The 21,616-nt window shown below is 40.1% G+C and overlaps 1 protein-coding gene across 1 annotated transcript in view; it reads left to right on the top strand.

Annotated features, from left to right (window-relative positions):
- nfia (nuclear factor I/A) overlaps positions 1 to 7,003 on the top strand; it is a 108,460-nt gene extending 101,457 nt beyond the window's left edge. The window contains exon 11 of the mRNA XM_080860298.1: positions 2,295 to 7,003. Coding sequence (XP_080716424.1) covers positions 2,295 to 2,309 — 15 coding nt within the window. The 3' untranslated portion in view covers positions 2,310 to 7,003. The remainder of the gene's footprint in view (positions 1 to 2,294) is intronic.
- Positions 7,004 to 21,616: the final 14,613 nt, after the last annotated feature.

The raw sequence follows: 21,616 nt of genomic DNA, 5'->3' as shown, positions 1-21,616 counted from the left end.
GTGTGTGGATGTGTCTATGAGTCTATGTATGTGGCTGGCATGTGTCCCAATGTTTCTGTACATCCAGAAACCCCTACGATCACAAAAAGACTTTTAATAATCTTAACAATAACAACAGTAAATCATGGTGCTACTTAATGGTACGGCACAAATCATAAAAAGAAAAGCACCATCGTAAAATGTATGTTGGCTCATTGTAATAATCTCTTTAGGAAATGAAATGGTTATGTGGGAACTTTAGTGTAAGTCGAATAACAGCCCTTAAGGTATTCCAGTATGGTAAAGTAATGGATGCTCCTTATCCAGAACTTTAATAAATCAGGACACCCAGGCAGCATGCCTTTATCCCTCGCTTGTAAGCCTTCGGTCCAGGGAGCTGTTTAGCTTCCCTAGCATGTGTTTTTATTTTTTGGGCCTACCGCGTGACTGGTTGGAATATTTCAATATTTACTCCAAAGGGTTCCAAAGTTCCGAGTGGGTAGATACTGTGAATATTTTTTTTTCCTTGAGTATAGCCAATAGTATTAAAGTACCTGGCTACTGGAAAAAAGAATCTTGGGTGGTGTATATATGTCCCCCAATCTCACTTCAAAAAGTCCTGTCTTGTAGAAAAGACTTCTCAGGACAAGGAGTATAGGGTGGGAGGGAAGGACAGAGAGAGAGAGAGAGTAAAGGTTTGAGAGTGCCTGAGAGCCAACAGACAAAGACACAAGGAAGCTGCACTGCGCCCAGGCTGAAAGTCCAGAGTCAGCAACTTCTATTGATTAAAAACTAACCTTCCACGTTCCCTGCGCTGCTTGTGGCAAGTGATAGAATTTAAACAAGCAGCAAGGCTAAGTCCTGTGTGAGAACAACTACTCCCTCTATCTCTCTCTTTCCCGTTTATCACTCTGCTCTTTTATCTTGGCTTATGGCTTATTGATTAACAATTTGCAATGAATTTGTGTGTGATTCCTTCAATCGGCACCGTCCTTTAATTAATGCTTTTCATGTGGAGATGTACCATTTTGTCAAGAACAGACGAAAGCCAGGTTTACTGTTGTCTTGTTTAAGTCCAACCTGTATGCTAGATTCATTCATCTCATTGGTCAAATGGCAGATTAATAAGGAATTGAAATGGATTGGTGGATGCCCCATTATGTTCATGTGCGTGTATCAGTGTGTGTTTAGAGGTGGATGAAGATAGATGGAATCATGAGACGTTGCTCATGTATCAGTAAGAATCTGTATAACAGTGTGTGGTGCAGATCTATGCAAAACCAGTGGGTAACACAGAGGGAGGGGGGAGAGGGGGGATGCAGTGAAAGGGGGAGAAGGAATAGTATGGATGAGAGAGACAGTGAGGGAAAGAGAGAGCAAGAAAGACAGAGAAAGAGAGAGAGCGCGAGAGACAGAGAGAGAGAGAATACAAGGCATAGGAGGGCCCTTGCTAATGATAGTCACGTATACAGCTGTCTGGTTGTCCCTGGCAACGAGACATGATGTAACACCAGGATGAACTTGAACTTGGGTGGGAGGGGAAGTTGAGAATGGAGGGAGGAGGAAGAGGGGAGTATGGGGAGGCTGGGGAGGCAGTTTGGGCTCACTGGCTGGAAATGTGAACAATGGAGCGGGGGGCAATCAATAAAGCCATTCCACTGAAGGATTACAGTGCAGCAGCAGGCTAACCTCACCCAGCACACCCTATGCTCAATCACATAGCAATGAGGAGAGAAACGCCACAGAGGGAGAGGAGAGGAAAGGTAGAATGTGGCTGAGAGAAGAGAGGAGAGGGAGGAAAGCAGAAATCTAGGAAGAGATGGAAAAAGAGCATGTGGAAGAGTCCTGATAGGAGACGAACAGAGAGGAGATGGACACTCTCTCTCTCTCTCCCAATGCAGCAGTTCACAGACTACACACATTCACACCTACAAAGTGTTAAAAACTATACACATACACAACTACAAACAACTAACGACACACAAACACACACACACACACACACACACACACACACACACACACACACACAAACAGGTACCCTCCCACCTATAGTAAAAGTCTAAACAAAACCTAAAAGACAGATACACAATCACCAACAACAATGTATTTATCAATGTTAGTGATGGAGTTACTTTACTGCCTTTTTCCTGAATGAAGTGGACATTACTATACTAAAACACAGATCATGGGTATTTGCACATGAGATTGGTATTTGGAAATACATTCTCTTTGTGTGAAGGTCTCACATAATATATTCAAGCTAAACTATGTTGAAATATTCTAATCCATGGTTCTCTTTCTGTCTCTCTCAGTGGTACCTGGGCTAAAGATTCTGGACTCTCACCGACCCTCCAGAGGAACCCCCTTGACCCCCTAATGAGTGCGACCTGCAAACCGTGTTCACCTGTCTACCTGTACACCTGTCTGACAGAGAGAAGTCCCCACCCCCCACCCCTTGCATCTGACAGACGCATGGCTACAGCAGACCACATCCATCAGTACCCTGCCCCTCAAACACGAGGAATCTACTTATGCTTGCATACATGCGCTATATATATCTATATAGCCCATATATATTACTGCATATGTATGGTTTATATATTATATTTATATATAGAAAGCAGGCCAACTCAACAGGAGGTGCGACATCTCCATGGGAGAGCAACAATATTTTTTTGGAAAAGTGCACGTTTATTAGCTTAAGTGTTTTTTTTTTTTTTTTCTCATTTTGTCCTTCTCTATGGCTAGGAGAGAGACAACATGATGTGACATCATCAATCATTTCCTCAGCTGGTGACTAGCTGATTTGACACACAGGTCAGGTCACCTGGCAGGACTCGTCCCGCTTGTGCTGTTTGCTCTCTCGTTGTGTGTGTGTGTGTGTGTGTGAGCGCGCGTGCGCGCGCGTGTGTGTGTGTATGTGTGTGTGTGATTACTTGAGACCGGTACAGCTTGGAGCCCCTGTTTCTCTCTCTGTCTGTTTCCCATCACACCCCATACTGAACTGTCTGTTTCTCTTGCTCTGCTGGGCTTGTGCACTGGTTAGAGTGACCTCTCTAGGCCAGCCTGCTCCCACTCACTTACTCACCCCTAAGGACTGACAGAGCGCTCAACACACCCCTACTCTCACCAGATTCCTGACCACTGGCCATCGCTAAGCTGTGCATGGAGGAGGGAGAGCATCCTTTCTTCAGAGCCTTTTCATGGACATATCACAGCACTTACAAACATCCCAGTACACCAGAGACAAGAACTTCCCATTTTTCCCTGGGATGTTGGGCAGGGGATGAGAGGACAATTTAGGTTGATGTTTTTGATATCGGTCAAATCAGGTGAAATTACACAAGCTTGAGAGGCTACACAGTGTATTTTGACAGGAGGGTTTTTGTTAAGAAGGAAAAAAAAAACATCCTGTCATGGAGGTATGTTCATATTTCATATTTGTTTTTGTAAAAAAGTTATTTCAGTTATTTCAACATATATCCTACTAAGGGTCTGAATGATCAGCAAAGCCGAGGGTGGAGAACAGGGTGAAGCTTCACCTGGAGCTGGAGCCGTGGTATTAAGGCAAACAGTGGATTACTGAAGTGAGGAAAGTGCAATTTTTCAGATAGCTGTTGGAGTTTTAAATATCTGCAGAAGATTGTTAAAAAGTATATATATATATAAATATATATATACTTTTTCTATTTTTTCCTTCCTAGTCCATTTACACCTCCAGGACTCTAAAATATTGGGGTACAAAAAGAAAGAAGTGTAGAACAAATTAGCCTTGTGAGAAAAGGGGAGTTGTACTTTTACATTGTTGCTGTTTTAATTGTTTGTTTGTTTGTTCATTGTGTAAATTTGTTAGTAGAACAGAGAAAATCCCTTTAAGAGATTTTGTCATTTAAACAATCAATTTTTTAAAAGCATTCGAAGCCGCTACAAAGTACGTACATAGTACAAAGTACGTAGATGGCCGTGTTAGCTCATTAGAAGAAAAAAAGAAACGCTTAGCAATTAACTTATTTTAACAAAGCACATAACTTTTACAAGAAAAGTTTTTCTGTTGAATTTCACATCAGGCAGAGTCAAGGATGTTGGCAAATATTGAGCATCATCAGGAATTTTCCGCTTTTTAATTGAGTTTTCAGTCTTAGAAGTCATCATAAACAATCATTATCAACAAGACACCCCCTAAAATAAAATAATTACTTCTGTCAGTCATTTTCAGGCTTAGGTTCAGGCCAGGGCTAAATAACAGATAGGTAGCCTAAAGACTTTCCCCATAACCTTTAAAAAAATAGATGTAACAAAACATGAATACCACATCAGACTAGGATGCAACCAGATAAGCAAAGCTATTCCATTGCTTCATATGCAGTGAACCTTTTTCTCCTTGTTTGATTTCTTGAATTTGTTTTATTTTTCCTATACTACACATATATACATGCATATGACCGACACATTCATTGTCAATCTCAATTTAGTAAAACAAAAAACAAAAAACCATGAAAAAAATCTGCATGTTCTAGTGTTAGTGGCAAATTTTTACATACGTAATGTAGTGTTAGTGTGAGCGAAGACACAATATTGTAATCCTGACAAAAGGCACTTGCCAACAGACTATTCATTTGCCCCTGCTGTCCTTCACCACCAGTCAGATTGAGGTATGTCTCTGACTACTTTGGGTTCTCATCCTTTCTGGAACTTATCCTTTCTCATTTGTTCAAATTTTGTTTGTTTTAAAGACGTATTTCATTTTCTGTTCTCAAATTGCACGAATTCTATTGTTCCTCATAAATGTGCCTTGAGCAATGGTCTAGTCATGAGTTGTTGCACAAGTTCCTGTGTGGAGAATTTCATATTTTCCTTTTGATTCCTTTCCACCCTTCCAAGCATGGATATGTCTAATGATGGTGGTGAACCTGATGCTGCCAGTTTTAAAGCTCAGTACTACTCATCCTGTCTCAGGCCTCCCGGTCTTAGAACATACAGGTCTTCCTCAACTGCAGACAGGTGACTGACCTTGATAAGCTTTGTTCAGATTCCCATCACTGGAGCAGACTAGTTTGAAACATACTGGCACAAAGCCTACTCCCCGTTTGGCTGAAACGCAGTGTCCCAGTGCTTCTTCTGTGCATATTGACCTAACACATGCCTGTCTGGCCCTGCACCTGGACAAATTGATCACAGTAGACCCCGCCCCTTTCTTTAGGATAAGTCATGAGAATATTTCCCTCAGCATCCCCTTTTTGTCTGTGAACACTAGTGTGCCAGTGTTATTAGTGAATATTGGTGCAATTTCTACATAGAAAGTTACGTTCGCGTTAGATTTTGTGTTTGGATTGTCTATTTTTTGTGACTTTTGCTTTGTTTGTTTTTATTTTGTTCCCAGAAATGAATTATGAGAAAAACAAAAAAATATGCAATACTTGCTTGCACTCTTCACTAGTCATTTATTATGTTGCATTCTGGCTTTGTCATTATTATTATTATTATTATTATTATTATTATTATTATTACCTTTTTAACCAAAGTTAGTGTTGCACTTGATTGGCTGCCGAGGCAGCGGTCAGCTTGTCTGATACACCATCCCACCCTCAGTCCCATCATGGCAGAGCCTGACGTGGTCGTGTCCATTCAGCCTTTATGGATATCCACTTTCCTTTATACCTAATGGTAAAGCTGACCATCAATGATTTTTTTTTTTTCAATTACCTTTTAGTCACATGTGAGCCTTAAACAAGGAAACTTCCTCTTCATCACAAAAATAACACACTTTCAAAGCAAACTAATAACGTCCAGGAGGAAGTAATTGCCCACATTTATGTACATTTTTAACAAACTTCCAGGCTATATTAATTGTTTACCTGTTTCCTGTCTACAACGTATATCATTTACAAAAAATCATTTTGAATATGGGGAAATTTTCCCCAGATGTCTGATGTGATGGTTTAACAGTTACACATGCGTGGGTTGTGCTTTTTTCTAGTGTGACAGTTTTGTTTTGTTATTCTTGCCTACCCTTTAGACATGAGTTGGGCATTACTTTCTTAATTATCTGCACTAAATAAAAACTAAATGACAATTGTGAAAAATTCTTAGGAAAATAAATGGCCTTAATGGCCTAAAAGTGCGAAGGGAAAAATAATTGCACGGACATTTTTGTGTCACAAAAGCAGCCTATCATCTAATCAGTAAGATTTGGCTGTGTGTGTGTAAGATATGACAAAATTGCACCCTTTTTAAAGCAAGACAAAAGAAAAGGAATATAAAAGCAATAGTTTGGGCAGTCCATTTTGTTCTTGTGTTTGTGTGTGTTATTTTAGTTTGGGAAATAGGAATAGAGGAGAGCATGGAAAGAGACGACAGACAAACAAAGAAGCGTGTACCTGAGTAGAGAAGAACAGGGAGGCCAACAGGGCAGAAGCACCTGACCCCGGGAGATATGTTGTTTGTATGTTGTATAGTTTTATTAATTACACTGATTTTAAAGCTGCCCTATTTTATAATGCAAGATTTTTGTAACATTGATTAAATGAGGAAAAAAATAGTGTTGTGAATTTTCTGATTGTTTGTATTAAGGCCACATTAATAGAATTGTTTTTGTTTTCTTTGTTTGTTCTTGGGGAACTGGATTTAAGTTGAAAACTTTCCTGTTCTTCTTTTTTGTTTTGCTTTCCTTTTTGTATGTATTTAAAGACTTTTCTCTTTTTTCAGTGGTATGGAATATCCCTGTACTTGAAAAGTATAGGGAAATGAGGTGAAAACCCTATTGTAAATGGATGTGACAAGTATGCTGTATGTTTTGAAGGTTATTTGTTGCATCAGTGTTGATAAAGCTAAATCCACAGCAGGTAACTCTGAGGATGTTGCTAAGGAAAAAGAGTGTTTTTTGCATTTAAAAATTAGTTTAGGCAGAAGACAATAACATAGACAGCCAAAGGATGCCCCTATTATAAGTGCATCTAGGCATCTTTTTTTGTGTTCACCATTCCATGCAGGAAAAAAATAAACAGCTTGATATGCAACATGATTATTTTTTTCTTTTTCACATTCTTTCTCCTTCTACCCACCTCCACTAACCACTCTCTGTGAGCTGACAGGCCAATCAAAGCATTCTCTCTCTCCATCTTTCAATACTCACATCGCTGAGCTCCCTGATGCTTGTTTAAAACACACATAGAGTGATTCAGTACACAATCACCTAAATACAGCCCAGGTGAGTTTGCATCTTTGGTTTGGAAGGTTTGTCAGCCTTTTCAGTCAGATAAAAATTATTACCGTCAAATTGGCCTTGTCCAGATATCTTTTCAAGATATCTTTTACTGAAAACATTTGAACTGAAGCAGGATGCCAGGATTTACTTATATTAAATATTAGGATACATCTGGATCTTGAATCTATACATTTCCTTGCAAATTGTGCAAAAAAGTAGCATGAGAGTTCAATCTACTCTCGTTCAGTTACCCTGATACAGTAAATCACAAGTTTTTGCATAAGCCCAACAAACGCACATCTAGGTACATCTTAGCACAGGCACAGCATTTCTTGTAAAACTTGCACAGCTGTTTTGTATATATTTGTTATATTTGTTTTCTTCAAATATATTTTGCCAAATAGTACTCATTTTTACATCGATTGATTTAGATGTGTTTGGGTTCCATCAACATCACTACCATGACCAGATTAGAGTAGTCTAATCGATTTCTTCACACTGATTATCTCACAAAGAACAACTGTCTATAGTTCTTGTGAAATGCTCTCTTGTGACCTAATTTGTGTAAAACTGCCCATTTTAAGAAGGAGTAGGGTAACCAGAACAGACAGAAAAAAAGTCAGCCATTGCCTCTCTCAAGTTTTTCTCTCTATTCTAGAATTTCAGCTGTGATATCCTCCCCTGAAAATGTTTTTTAACAGCTGATTGGTTGACTTGTCCAAAGGTAATATGGGATTATTGAGGCCTTTGTTGCCAATGTGTCCCAGTTCTTGTAGACTTTTGTGGTGGGTAAATGTTTTGAGTGATCTACTCACTTTTGAACAATGAAGGAAAGCTGTGAAGGATGAGAAGTAAGAATCAAGGCAGAATTATTCTTTTGAACTGTTAACAGGGTAGTTCTTCTCAACAATAATCACAACATAAATAGAAAATCAAAAGTAAGTGAAATGAATACAGAGACAACTAAATGTTAAAACGATAACAATGTTGAGGTGAAAGTAATGAAAGCCTGATAGCACTGGTAATCACGCTGAGAGTTGAGCACTGTTTTTGGATGAACCTGTGAAGTCCTTCCGCTTCTTGACAATCCATAAAGAGCTGTTGTCATTATTCTGATTTCTCTCCATGCTACTTTCCTAGCTGTTTTGCTAAAACATAGTCAGTTGACTGTGCAGCTCAGACTAACTGTCTAAGCCAGGGGTTTTCAACCTGTAAGGTGTGGCCATCCTGAAGTGATGCCAACTCTTGTCAAGGGAGTTCAGCTTAACAGGATCTCCAGATGCAAACTGCAGTGAACTTGTTAATTAACCACATAGTCAAGTAGGGTCACATGGATCATGGATTTTTGGTCGGGCAGCTGGGGGGCACACGTTTAAATTAGACAAAAAGAGGAAAAGGTCCTATACGGTTGAAAACCCTTGCTGCAGTCAGGTGAGACTGAGTTCAATCGTTTACCCTAAGAAGGAGAAAAACAGAAAGTGGGCATTGAAATTGCGTCCAGATATGGTGGCGCAACTAAAGCTTTGCAAAGTTTATTTCTTGCTTAAAAGCTTTACATGGTGCTAACTATGGCTTCTAAAATGGAGACAAATGGAAAGGTGACAATTGGACTTCCAGTAGCCTGCTTCTCTGACAGCATATTAAACAGCAGATCGATCTGCATGGAAACTATGCACTGATGAATAAAATGCTGAGATCCGTTCTGAAATGCTAAGGTTTGGTATCTACTTTTGACTTCAGCCTTTGCCTTCTTTTACGTTTTTATTTTCCTTTTTTTTGAAGACAAGTTATACTAAAATCAAAGGAAATGAACAAACCAGCATATTACCTGATATATTTAAAATATGTAGTGCCTGTTAACACCGTATTATATTGCTCTCTGAATAATGAAAAATTGTTTGTAATTGTTTCAAATTCTCAACACCAGTAGCCTTCGCTGTCTGTCAGATCCCTCTGATTATAGCTATTGTACAATAATCATGAAAAATGTATTTGCATGCTCCATAATCGCCTAGTAAGTTGTTGTAAATGACTAAAGAAAATCCATGAAAACAACAGGACATTATTTTAGTCTTCTACCCTTTTGAATAATCTTACCCCACCCTCACCTCACTCCCTGGCTCGAAGGCTATGTTCAGACTGTCAGATTTCATTTTCAGATTGGATCTGCAGGACTGCTCTTATGTACTCTTGAACTACAGATCAGATCAGATGTGTGTGTCCAGGCAGTGTGTGGCATTTCCTTCCACAAATATAGGTTGCTATAATATCAATGCGAAGGAAGGTGTTTGAGAAACCAAACTTTTGACTTTTATTAACACAGAACTAAACTCATGAAAAACAATATAACACTGATCAGCAGTGAAGGAAACACGTGTCAAGTTATGTCATGCTTAATGACTAGCTGTTTGTCACCGAATGGACATGATTACACTAGATTAGCAGTGGCAGATGGAGTTATGTCATCTGTGGTAGATCTACAGATGGAAATCCAGTGAAACACAAACACATTCCCAAATATTCAGTCTTAATATGTGTTTCAAACCACCTTGATTATAAAAATTAAATTCAGTATGTTTTTACTTTTCATTAATGACTTGACTTTGAATTTGAATAGGATAGGCAAATCAATCAGACACTGTGAACATAGCCAAATTTTCAATCCATTGTATCTGAGTCATGTAGACACCATTGACATATGATGGAGATAGTAATACTTGTCTGCCCGTCTCCATCTGAACCCCATCAGTTGTGTTCACTCATGTCTCTCTCCCCTCCTTCTGAGCATTGTTCTTCTGGTCCAGGTGTTCAGTCTTGGTGAAGTCATCACACTTGTTAGACAATCTTTAGCTGGAGTACAAGGTGCAGCTTTATTGTGTCCTACACGGGGGGAGGCTTTATGGTCTGAGACCCTCTGAAGTGGCATGACTAGTGTGTGCTAGAGTTACCCTATTTCACATGGCCTGACCATCTCACACATGTGTCATATGGCCAGGGATGACTGGCCATGGCAAGAGAATCAATGTGATGCACACAAGTTGGCACAATCAGTACTGTCAAGGGCAAAGCATGTATTTAGTGGCTGTGTGTGAGGGGTTCCACATCACAGTGTAGCCATGTTGATTGGGAAGAGAAGAATCCAAACTAATAGAGCATCAGTCCAACAGACCCGCTTTCATATAGGCCTCATTAATACTCTGACTTAACTTCCCAGGTCAAAGAGCCATTCAACTTTTGTACACATATGATTATTGTTCCTCAGATACCACGTACAGATTTTGTTCTTAGATCTAAATCACTTTGCCGAGCGTGATTTACTGCCAGAACAACAAATTATATCCTTTAACTGTTTCTTAATTTATTTTATAATGAAAATATATGCATATATATGTTAGTATGAATCCAAACAGATTCAGTGCCATACCTGAAGCAGGAGCAGATTCTCCTCATTAGAGGAGTTCTGCCTGTAGTTTTAGATGTTCTGAGATCACGAATCAGTGTTATTGATGAGGACAATCCCAGCGGCCAGAGTGCATGAGTGTTGGATAGATAGATGTAGGCTGAACCTCTGGATTAGTAACACCTCCATGACCACAACACTCATTGGTCCATCTGCTACATGACACACATCCCTCCAATAATACTGCAGTTTCCAATGAAAAAGAGTAAAACATGAAACCTTGTGCCTCTCCTACACTTGTACTGAAGCGAATGGTTACCGTGAGCAGCTGTTTGTTTCTTTGTTTGGTCTGTTCGTTCGGTTGTCTAGTGTTTCGGACTACATCATCGGTTGAATCTCACTATGTTCTTTGTTAGAATGTGACTGGTGTTTCTCCCCTCTGATGTCATGACTTAACAGTCTTTCATTCTGTTTGTTTGTTTGTTTGTTTTTTTATTCTATTCAAACTGTTGTTCATGGACTTTAGTGAGGTGATCCCATCTCTCTCTTTGCTCATCCGTGTGACCACTTCCTCTCAGACTCAATTACTGCAAGTAATATGTGCATTTCCTATGCAACAACAACATTGACAACAACAACAACAAGAAAAGAGAAATAAAGATGCTAATGCTTTATTTCTGTGTCTGGGCATATGTGCTTCTCCTCTCTTTCCTTTTCAAACTCTTGAAACACATCCCCATCCTTTCTACATGTACAACAACATAAAACAGGGGCTGGATGTTTGGAGAAAGATTTTATGTTAGCACTAAAATCTCTCTAAAAGTTATTTGGTAATATTTCAGTATAAAACATTTGCCACAAAGTAAGATAAGAGTAATCTTCGGCCTTCTGCCTCGATGGCTACGGCCGAACACCACCCGTGGGATTATCCCTTACCTACCCCACTCCCACTCGTGCTATATTGCTTAAATGTTTACTGTGATGAGGTTGGCTTATAGGAGCTCTGTCTTCTTTTACATTGTCACAGCAAAAATAAACTGCAAATGTGTTTAAACAGGGTAATACTAAAGACCATGGATGAAATCCTTTTACTGAAAAGAAGACTAGAAATATGACTCACTTTTAGACAAGGATGTCATTGAGACTTTTATGCATAGCTTAGCTGAAGAGCGTCGACACCAACTGCAGGTGCAAGAGGTACTAAAGTGAAAGACTGTGGTTCCAGTGGTTAAGCCATCTTATGGAGGGCTGGGCAGTATTTCTAATCACATAGTTCTCACAAGTGCTATCCTTTTCATCTCACCAAACATTTCCATACAAGTTTTAGGACTATACTTTAAAACTCTGAACTTGCCAGAAGTGAAGGAGCTACTTTGAATTCTGAAGAGCTTTCTTAATCGCTATAACATGTCCTAAAATAAGGAATGACATGCCTATACTGTTAAAAGTCTAGGAGCCCATTAAGACATATTCTTAAATCAGCCTATTATATGCTAATGTTAGCCATAAGATTGTTCTTGAAAACTTTGACATCAAAGAAAAAAAACTTTTCTGTATCTGACAGTCCAGTAATGCCAAGAAGCTGTTTCACTGTGTGCCAGGTTGGGACTGCTCTGTCATTTGACAGGAGACAAGGACACATACATATTCTCGTTATAGCATGTTCAGTCTTGGACTGGCCAAAATAAAATCAATTAATCTCACTTATATGTACCAAATGTACAGAAATCATAATAATTTGTTCTATTTCATCCTTGAAAGACTTAAATTATCGGCAAGGAATTCAAAAATGTAATAAATGCCTAATCTTACCTAATCTAAACTCTCTGTGGTTTGCTTACTGATTGATGGGTTTTATTCAAGAAATAATCTTATTAGGTTTCCTCCGGTAGGAGGTAACCTATTGTATCTGTTAGTATTATTCTTGTTCCATGGGAGTCAATGGCAGCCCCTAGAACCATATGGTAACTTTTTGTGAAATTTGGCACACTCATTAAGGACAGTCCCTTCTTCATTCACACCAAGTTTCATGGCTCTCAGTACACCACTCTAGCGCCACCAACAGGTCAAAGTTGGACTTTTGTAACACACGCAACTTTTGAACCGCATGACCGATTTTCAAAAATGAGGTACCATTGGATTCCCTGGATCAAGATGAATTAAACACACCCTTACATACATAGATTTTCCGCTATTTCCGGTTTTATCAAAAACCTTTGAAAGCCTACTCCTCCTACAATTTTTGGCAAATCTTCTTCAAAATCACCAGAGATGATCTTCAGACCTAGCCTCACAACAGTTACTTTTTAGAATTTTGATCGTCACAACCGTTTGTCCGGTACAGCCACTCAAATTCAGCTGAAAAGTCGCCAAACAGGAAGTGAAGTCATATCTTGGCAAATCTTTGTGAAATCAACACCAAACTTGATATGTCACTGGAAGACACTACAACATGTTCCCATGTGCAAAGGCAACTTCATATCTTAAAAAATGATTGATATAAAGCAAATTGGATACATTGTTAACGCTAAAATAATGCTTTACACATCAACAGGTCAAAAAGTGATACTCTGATTCAATCACAAGTTCATTTGAAGACACTTGAGAATGTTAAGTACACAAATCTGGAAAAAAAGTTGACTGTAAGATGAAAAGTGGATTTTTGGTGAATATTTGAAACATGCATGCTTGGCTAATTTCTAGGGTGATTTTCAGTAGAAGGTCTCTCTCTCTCTGCTCCTCCGTGCGTGTGTGCTCCAGATTCTCTCTCTCTCTCACACACACACACACACACACACACACACACACACACACACACACACACAGGGACAGGCTCCTTTGACACGCGCAAGCACACACACACAACATTTAAGGAAATGTAGGGATGACCACACCCCTTCTCACTCTTAGCTTGAAGCCATGGCCCTTGAGGATCTTCAAAGTAATGCATTTGAAATGTAATATCCCATTGGCAAGTCTGCAGCATGGATCTTTCTATACAGTGACAAATTGTCACAAAAATACATTTTTCCCTGGTTCGCAATGTCTGGAGGAGGAAACCGCCATCGCTGCTTGCAGCTATATTCTTAATACTATTTTAGTACTTTGACAAAATTTGCTTTTTAGCTAAGATATTCTGCAAAAAACACATACACAAACAAGACCAATATGATTCTACACAAACTAAAACAAGTGTTTTATTATAGACATTATAAAGATAATAAACGGATGCTTTGATACCTTCTAGAATAGATCAATCCTTCTGTTTTTCTCACTTTCTTCCTCTCCCTAATTGTCTCTCCCTCGCTCTAAGTCTCTTGTCTAGCCTCTTCCCTCTGTCTCTCTTTGAGAAGCAGTGTGACAGTGAACTTGGATTCTCCCAAGAGAGAAGCACTGTCTGGGCATCAGGTTTCAGAGAAAGACACAATCCTGAGTCTACACCGCAAGAGGCCCTGTGAATAATTCACTAGCAAGACTGGGTGTGGGGTTACTTGTCCCTTAGCTGGGCCTGTCTGCCCTCCCCAACCAGTTACTTCCACAGACAGAAGCTAAACTAAATATGCCAAACAAACCATGCGTACATGTACCTCAGGTCAATTCACACACACAATTGGTTGGTGCTATTATTATGGATTTCAAAGCCTGCCATTGAAACAATCCTAAAATTTCTCCCACCAGATTCTGCCTAAACCTTGTGGATCATGTCCGTGTCCATGCATAAGCAGGCACACACGCATGCCCACTGACACACTGACTCACATAGAATAGTAGACTGGGGGGGGGGGGCATTGCCATTGTTCACTGTACCAGGTTGATTGGTGTTCCAAAGGGAGAGGATAGTTGGCACATTACTTTTTAAATTTTTCCGATAAAAACATAATTAGACATAATAACTTTTGTTTTCATCTATTGTATGCAGAATCGATGTCATAGTAATTGTTGAAAGATCACACATGTTTCCATTGTTTTAAGGAATGTGCAAAAACTTTTGTCTAGACAAAGTCCGTTTAAATTCTACATTTGATGTCCACTAGCAGCTAAGTCTATGACATTGTCACCCTATGCACTCTGCTGTACTTTCAACATTAGTTTTTCATGTGTTTTCTTCAATAGCAAAAGCACAGGTACATCTGAATGAAGATTGGTTCTCTGATGGGAATACTGTTCTGGGCTGTGTTTACTTTAATATTCTGTGAAGGCTCGAAAGGTATGTCATTTTCATGGAGCTCCTCATTTCATTAGTGCATCCCAAACTACACCTTAAGTGGTTCCCTAATGGACATCTTATACTGTATGCCACATGATGAATCCATGTTTTAAGAATCATCTGTTTTACACAGGTTTCAGTCAGAAGAAGAAATCAATTCAATCCTATACAAAAGATTCAAAATAAGGACAGCTACATCTGTTACTATGGATCAGTGTTTCTAATAGATTGAAGATTGGCTAGGTAAGTACATATTCAAGCAAGGACGCATGCACATTTTGGTCTTACACATTTCGGCAGGTGGTGGTTGATTGTTCGACTACAGTGAGTGTTTTTGCAAGGCTGTGGATGAACAAAATAAAACCGTAAATCCCATTTGTAAATAACAAAGAACTAACAAGATACCAAGTTGGCACACTGAATGGACTCAGGATTAGAAGCAATAGAATCAATTGGATAAAAGCAAACTATCAAAGATATCCTCACCCATCATCAAATAAAGTAGTACCCCAAACAGGTGGCTTAGATTGAACCGAATTCTTCCTTGATACAAACACAGGCCTTAATACACAGTGCATTCGGACCCTGTTTTCTTATCAATCTACACACAATATACTCCACAAAGAAAAAGCAAAAACAGGTTTTGGGAGTGTTCTGTTAATTTATTAAAAAAGACTCCTCCGCCAGCTTCTTTGTCGCTCAAAAAAGAAGATATCACATTGTGTCTTTATTGGGTTGGTTTAATGGTATTAACTTTGCAAATAATCCCTGGTAGATAACTTGTCATCTGCAAAATTGTAAGATAGAGTGTGAACAGTATTACAGACAGTAGGCCCAATAAGTACACTAACAATTAACAAATGTTGTTGCTTATAATTATAACATCTGTAGAGGCATTTATTACCAGTAGCTATTTCTTTATCAAAATGGCACAGCCTAGACATTGAGAGACAACCCATTGCGTGAGTACTTTTACTTTTACTTTTTACTTAAGTAGGATTGTTGATGTAGTACTTTTACTTTTACTTTTATTTTCCTGGGTACTTGTACTTTTACTAAGTACTTAACTTCAGTACTTCCTCCACCACTGGTACTACACATAACATTAATTAGTACTACAGATAGAACACAGTATAATGAATACAGATATATTAAAAAATAGTTTATATTTGATCACATACACAACAGAAAAGCTGAACGCAGGTGTCCACTGAACATTAAATTGCCTCAGTATGACGTGTTGTAAAACAACTGACACACACAGTGGGTGTAGGCCACACCTATCTTTGCATCTACACCTTCATGTTTTCTTCAGCATCATTAACAAACGTAATAATCTCTCAAAGACAGTAGGCACTGTAGCAATCATATATTCCAAAATTTCTGTGGACCAAAATGAACATTTTGATTTTTTCTCAGCAAGAGAAAATGGATAACTGACCTTGCTTCTTTAATCATGATAATAATAATAATATTAATAATAATAATGATTTTTCATGCAAAGGAATGCAGCTCAAAATGCTTTACAGCAAATACATTACTTGCACACAGCACAAAAATTACATGCACATAAAAAAGTAGACATCTTTAGACACTTTCCCTCATGTTTAGACTTGTTAACCTAATCAGCCATTTTGCGGCTGCCCTCCCACAAGTTAAGTCCTCGCTTCATTGGCCCCTTTGTGATCATTAAACAGATCAACACAGTTTCATTCAAACTCCAACCTCCACCGCACCTCCGTATTCACCCTGTATTTCACATGTCTGCAACCGCATTGTTGCTGTTGGAAGTTTAAACCAAAAAGGTGTCTCTATCAGCTCCAATGATAGCAGAGTACACATCTGCCAGCAGCCCGAGTGGTAGACTTGCCATTTACCTAAACATTCAATAGACAGCCTGACAAACGGCCTTATCATTCAACATGGATCAAGATGTAGCCTCGACTGAGCCCTCTGATATGAGCCACCCTTGGCCTTATTTAAAAGACATGTTCAAAATTAGAGGCCCCAAGAATGACTCGTGGAGGTTTCAGTGCCTTTCCTGTCTACCTCAAAAAAGGAGTTGCTAGCCTTTAAAAATTCGCCTTCAAATTTGGGGAAACAGGTCGAGTTATGCAGAGTTCTTGCTATGCTAAGTTAATGTCTATGACTTTTGCATATCGTATGCGGTTACTGACATGATTTTATACTGTTATCTAGCCAAATACTTGTTGACATACAGCAATAGTGTAGCCTGTGGGACTCGTTGTTTCCCTTTCGCACCCTCTACTTCAGTTTCGTCATGATTACGGGCTGGGACTGGGCAGTAATTAGGACGGGCATATATCTGGATACCTGGGGTCCTTAGCCAGGTAGCTCTTCCATGCTGTTAGCTCCGGGTGTTTGTCAGGCAGCGTTGTGGATGCCGTGCCGCTTTGTGAGTTTAGGAGGCCAACGCAGATGTAACCGTGGATTATGGTCCCAAGGGACGCTCTGATCAGAGGTGATTTGGTCAGACCGCATGACTTTTGCACAGACTGACGCAGCTTCACAGGGTGCTAGCTGCCGTTCTTTTAAGATTGTTTGTATGCGTGTGTGTGTGAGTTTTGCTACTCAGTGACTTGGTTTGATTTCCCCTCTAGCCTGGGGACTGTTTGTATGTCCTGGTGAATGTGTTGTGAGTCCCAGGTTAGAGGGGTTTTTCTTTCTTTTGTTTTGTCCCTTGTCTCCCCCATAGTCAGCCCCGGTACTGGTCCAGCCGCAACACCTTATAGGCCCTGGGGAAGCCGGTCTCCGTTGTGTGAAACTTCACCTAGCAACTAGTGTTGCCTTGCTGTGTCTCCTTTAGCATATCTGAGTGGTTCACTTGACGTTTTGTAGTGTTGTTGCCTGAAGGGGTGTTGTGCACTTATTCACGTGTTGTATTGAGACCATAGCTTCCTTTAGCTTCCTTCCCCTAGACAGTGGGTAGACTGATTAACCGGCGGCTGTTACTATTCCCTTTATGTGTTCCTTGACCACACTGTACAGCTTCCTTCATGGAATTTAAATAAAGATATAATTTCCTACTTTTCTAAAAACGTACCTGTGTCTTTACAGTCATTGGGGCAGAGTTCCCCTTACTCTGACACTATCATAAGGTAGCTTAAGGGGTGGCGTAGTCAGCTGTACAATAGGGGGCGCTACAATTGCATCAAAATAACACGATTGTACCTTGATTATTTATTTAACGTAGTGGTAAGATAAAGTTGGTAGTTTAGCAATGTCAAGCTAACGTGAAGATTTGCCTTTTTAATTGACTGGTTATTGCCTGGCATGCAAACTTAATACCTAGTCTTGGGCTACTCAATAAGTTTTTTTCCTTTTCTGCAATCAATAGAGCATAAACTCTGCATTGACCAGTTTAACAACTCCATTTGTTTTTCATGTTTCATATTTCCATTTTTTACACATTTACAATTAAATAAAAGATTGAAAGATATAGCAATGTGTCTTGATTGGTTTGGCTTAATGGTATTAACTGTCAGGAAAAAATCCTAAACTCTGCTAAGTTGTTAGAATAACTTAGAATAAAATGACACCAACAAACCAGAAGTAAAGTTTTTAACAGATCTATTACGCTCCGGCCTAGAGCGGAGAGCAACCATGGTGTTACACTGCAGTGCAGTGTTACCACTAGTATCAACTCTGAGCTCTCAGCCGGCTACCCCGCAAACAGGGAACGTCCCCAGGACGTTAACAGGACATTCGCAAGGTCCCCAATCGTCCACACGTTGGCACAACGTTCGCTAAAGGACGTTACCAGAACGTTTTTGACGTTCGTAGCAAGTCTACGTTTGGTCCTTCTGTGACGTTCGCATGAGTCTTAAATCGGACTTTTAGGAAACATTATAATTTGGTCTCTCAGCACACGTCCCCAGGACGTCCTTCAAAAACGTCCCTGTTACCTTATCCTGCAGGTCCTCTGCGTGACGTTCGCATGAGCCTTAAAACGGACTATTAGGGAACGTTCTTATTTGGTCTCTCAGCATACGTCCCCAGGTCATCCTTTAAAAACGTCCCTGTTACCTTTACCTGCAGGTCCTCTGCGTGACGTTCGCATGAGCCTTAAAACGGACTATTAGGGAACGTTCTTATTTGGTCTCTCAGCATACGTCCCCAGGACATCCTTTAAAAACGTCCCTGTTACCTTATCCTGCAGGTCCTCTGCGTGACGTTCGCATGAGCCTTAAAACGGACTATTAGGGAACGTTCTTATTTGGTCTCTCAGCATACGTCCCCAGGACATCCTTTAAAAACGTCCCCGTTACCTTTACCTGCAGGTCCTCTGCGTGACGTTCGCATGAGCCTTAAAACGGACTATTAGGGAACCTTATAATTTGGTCAGCACACGTCCCCAGGACGTCCTTTAAAAACGTCCCCGTTACCTTTACCTGCAGGTCCTCTGCGTGACGTTCGCATGAGCCTTAAAACGGACTATTAGGGAACGTTCTTATTTGGTCTCTCAGCATACGTCCCCAGGACATCCTTTAAAAACGTCCCCGTTACCTTTACCTGCAGGTCCTCTGCGTGACGTTCGCATGAGCCTTAAAACGGACTATTAGGGAACGTTCTTATTTGGTCTCTCAGCATACGTCCCCAGGACATCCTTTAAAAACGTCCCCGTAACCTTTACCTGTGGTCCTCTGCGGGACGTTCGCATTCGGTCCTTCCAAAACGTCCCCTTGACGTCCTCTGATGGTCCTCTCTGAACCAGAGGTTCCGCTAGAGAAAAATGTTTTTCATTTGCGAGACATTTTAATGATAAGCCGGCCAAATATCTATTTCTGTTTCTAAATTAGCCTATTGAAGAAAGCTGACGGCCTGCATAGCTTAAATAATAACATAATCAGGTAGTTTAGAATGCAACATGTTTATTTTCCTAAGTTTACAATGGGAAACAAAAACATTAATGTCTGATGCGCGTCAATAAGTGGCCTTTAATCGCAACCTGCTGTGGCGTTAAAATGAGCGCCGCAACATGGTCATCATCTGGTGAAGCTGTTCGAACATCTAGGGCTTCAGGTATTCAGTTTTTGGAAAGTTCAATTTCTACATGAACTAGTTCAGTTCATTGTTCATAATTCAAAAATTTTAACTAAGTTCACAGCTCCAATTTTCAATATGCTGCGAGTGCGAGCTCTGGCGGCTCCGGCGCACTCACGTACAGGCATAGACAGTATAATGCAACATATGCGTGTTGTTAAATAACTTTCTAACGGCAGATTAGCCTGTTCCTTTAAAACATAATAAGGGCAGTGCACGTTTGCTTTATAGGCCTAAATATTTGGATTGTTGTCAAATCCAGATTGTGTTTGCGAGACGGGATGTTTAAGAAATTCCAACCAGACAATTTGACCGGTGAGATTTCTGTTGCAGCATATTTGAAGGCCTGTGGAAAGCTCAATGTTAACACTAGACTTGATAGACCTTCCTATGTAGGCTATGCATTGCATTGGAATCATGCAGACATTACATTTATAGCACAGATCAGTAGAGAAGCATTCATATTTATTTTATTTCATCATTCTTAGTTTGGCTAGTTATTCTGCCTCCCTGCCCGCACGTCCGTGCCATGGATGTTAATTAAAAAAGGAATCATTACGGAAAACCCTCAATGCGTAGTGACTGAGATCGCTACAATATGCTTTTTCTCAAACCCTCGGAAAAAATGACTAAGTTTGTTGGCTGTCTCACACTGTGATAAAGGTGTTAAAGTGACAAAATAAGAATCTGACAATGGTAGTGAAGTGGTAGCGAAGTGGTTTAGTAATAGGAAGGTTTACGGTTCAATTCCCATGCCTCGCAATCAAGTTTGAAAGCGAGTTTGTGTCTCTGTGTGTGTCTATGTATATCATATGAAATGTGCTATATAAATGAACTTGTGTGTGTGTGAGCCATGTAAGCGAAATGACGGCTCCGCGATCTATTATTATTTTATTTTTTTCATTTAGCTCAGCAAAAACACTGTGCCTGCTACGTCCGCGGTGCGTCCTTGAATAACGTCCCCAGGACGTCTAAAACAAGGTTTCCAGAAGTCACCACAATGCCCTCAGGATGTTCTTGCAACTTCCTGCAGAACGTCCCCAGGACCTATAGAAACACGTTTTCCAGACGTCACCGCAATGTCCTAGGGACGTTCTTGCAACGTCCTGCAGAACGTCCCCAGGACCTATAGAAAACGTTTCCCAATTGTCACCGCAACGTCCTCGGGACGGTCTTGGAACGTCGTGCAAAACGTCCTAAAGTTGTCAAGGGAACCATACACATTTACGTTTTTAGAACGTTCAGAGAGACCATTACAGGACGTCGAGGGGACGTCATTTTGCTTACAGGGTACATATGCTTTTATTATAATTCACATGTTACAAAATACATTGACCACTCCCAGGTCTCTCACATGTTGCGATCTGGACTCTGTTCTCCAAAGATAAGAAAACCCCCTCACTCAGAGTAGCTTGCTTGATTGAAAACCAACAGTCAAAAGGAGTTTGCAGAACACATGGCATCATCAATCACTATCCCAGTCTTACGTAAACATTACATGACATCAGTTTCAGTTTCACAACAGTGCCTTCTCAGCCTAGAAGTCGCAGCTGTAAATAACTAACTAAACAGGGCCTAGTTTCCCGAACGCTAAAAAGGACTTGAAATCGGTCGTAAGAGGGATCCTTGCAGAGCGTTTTCCCGACGCCGCACTTACGGCTATGATGAGTCTACGATGTCGCCAAAATCCACGTAGGCCGTTAAGATACGTCGTTATCGGGAAACGAGGCCAAGAGCTATTCTCAGGTAACATGAGCGA

This window comes from Sprattus sprattus (assembly GCF_963457725.1).
Source record: "Sprattus sprattus genome assembly, chromosome: 2".
In the NCBI taxonomy this organism is placed as follows: domain Eukaryota; kingdom Metazoa; phylum Chordata; class Actinopteri; order Clupeiformes; family Clupeidae; genus Sprattus; species Sprattus sprattus.
Note: the sequence above shows the minus strand (reverse complement) of the source record. Positions and strands in the feature narration are given on the sequence as shown.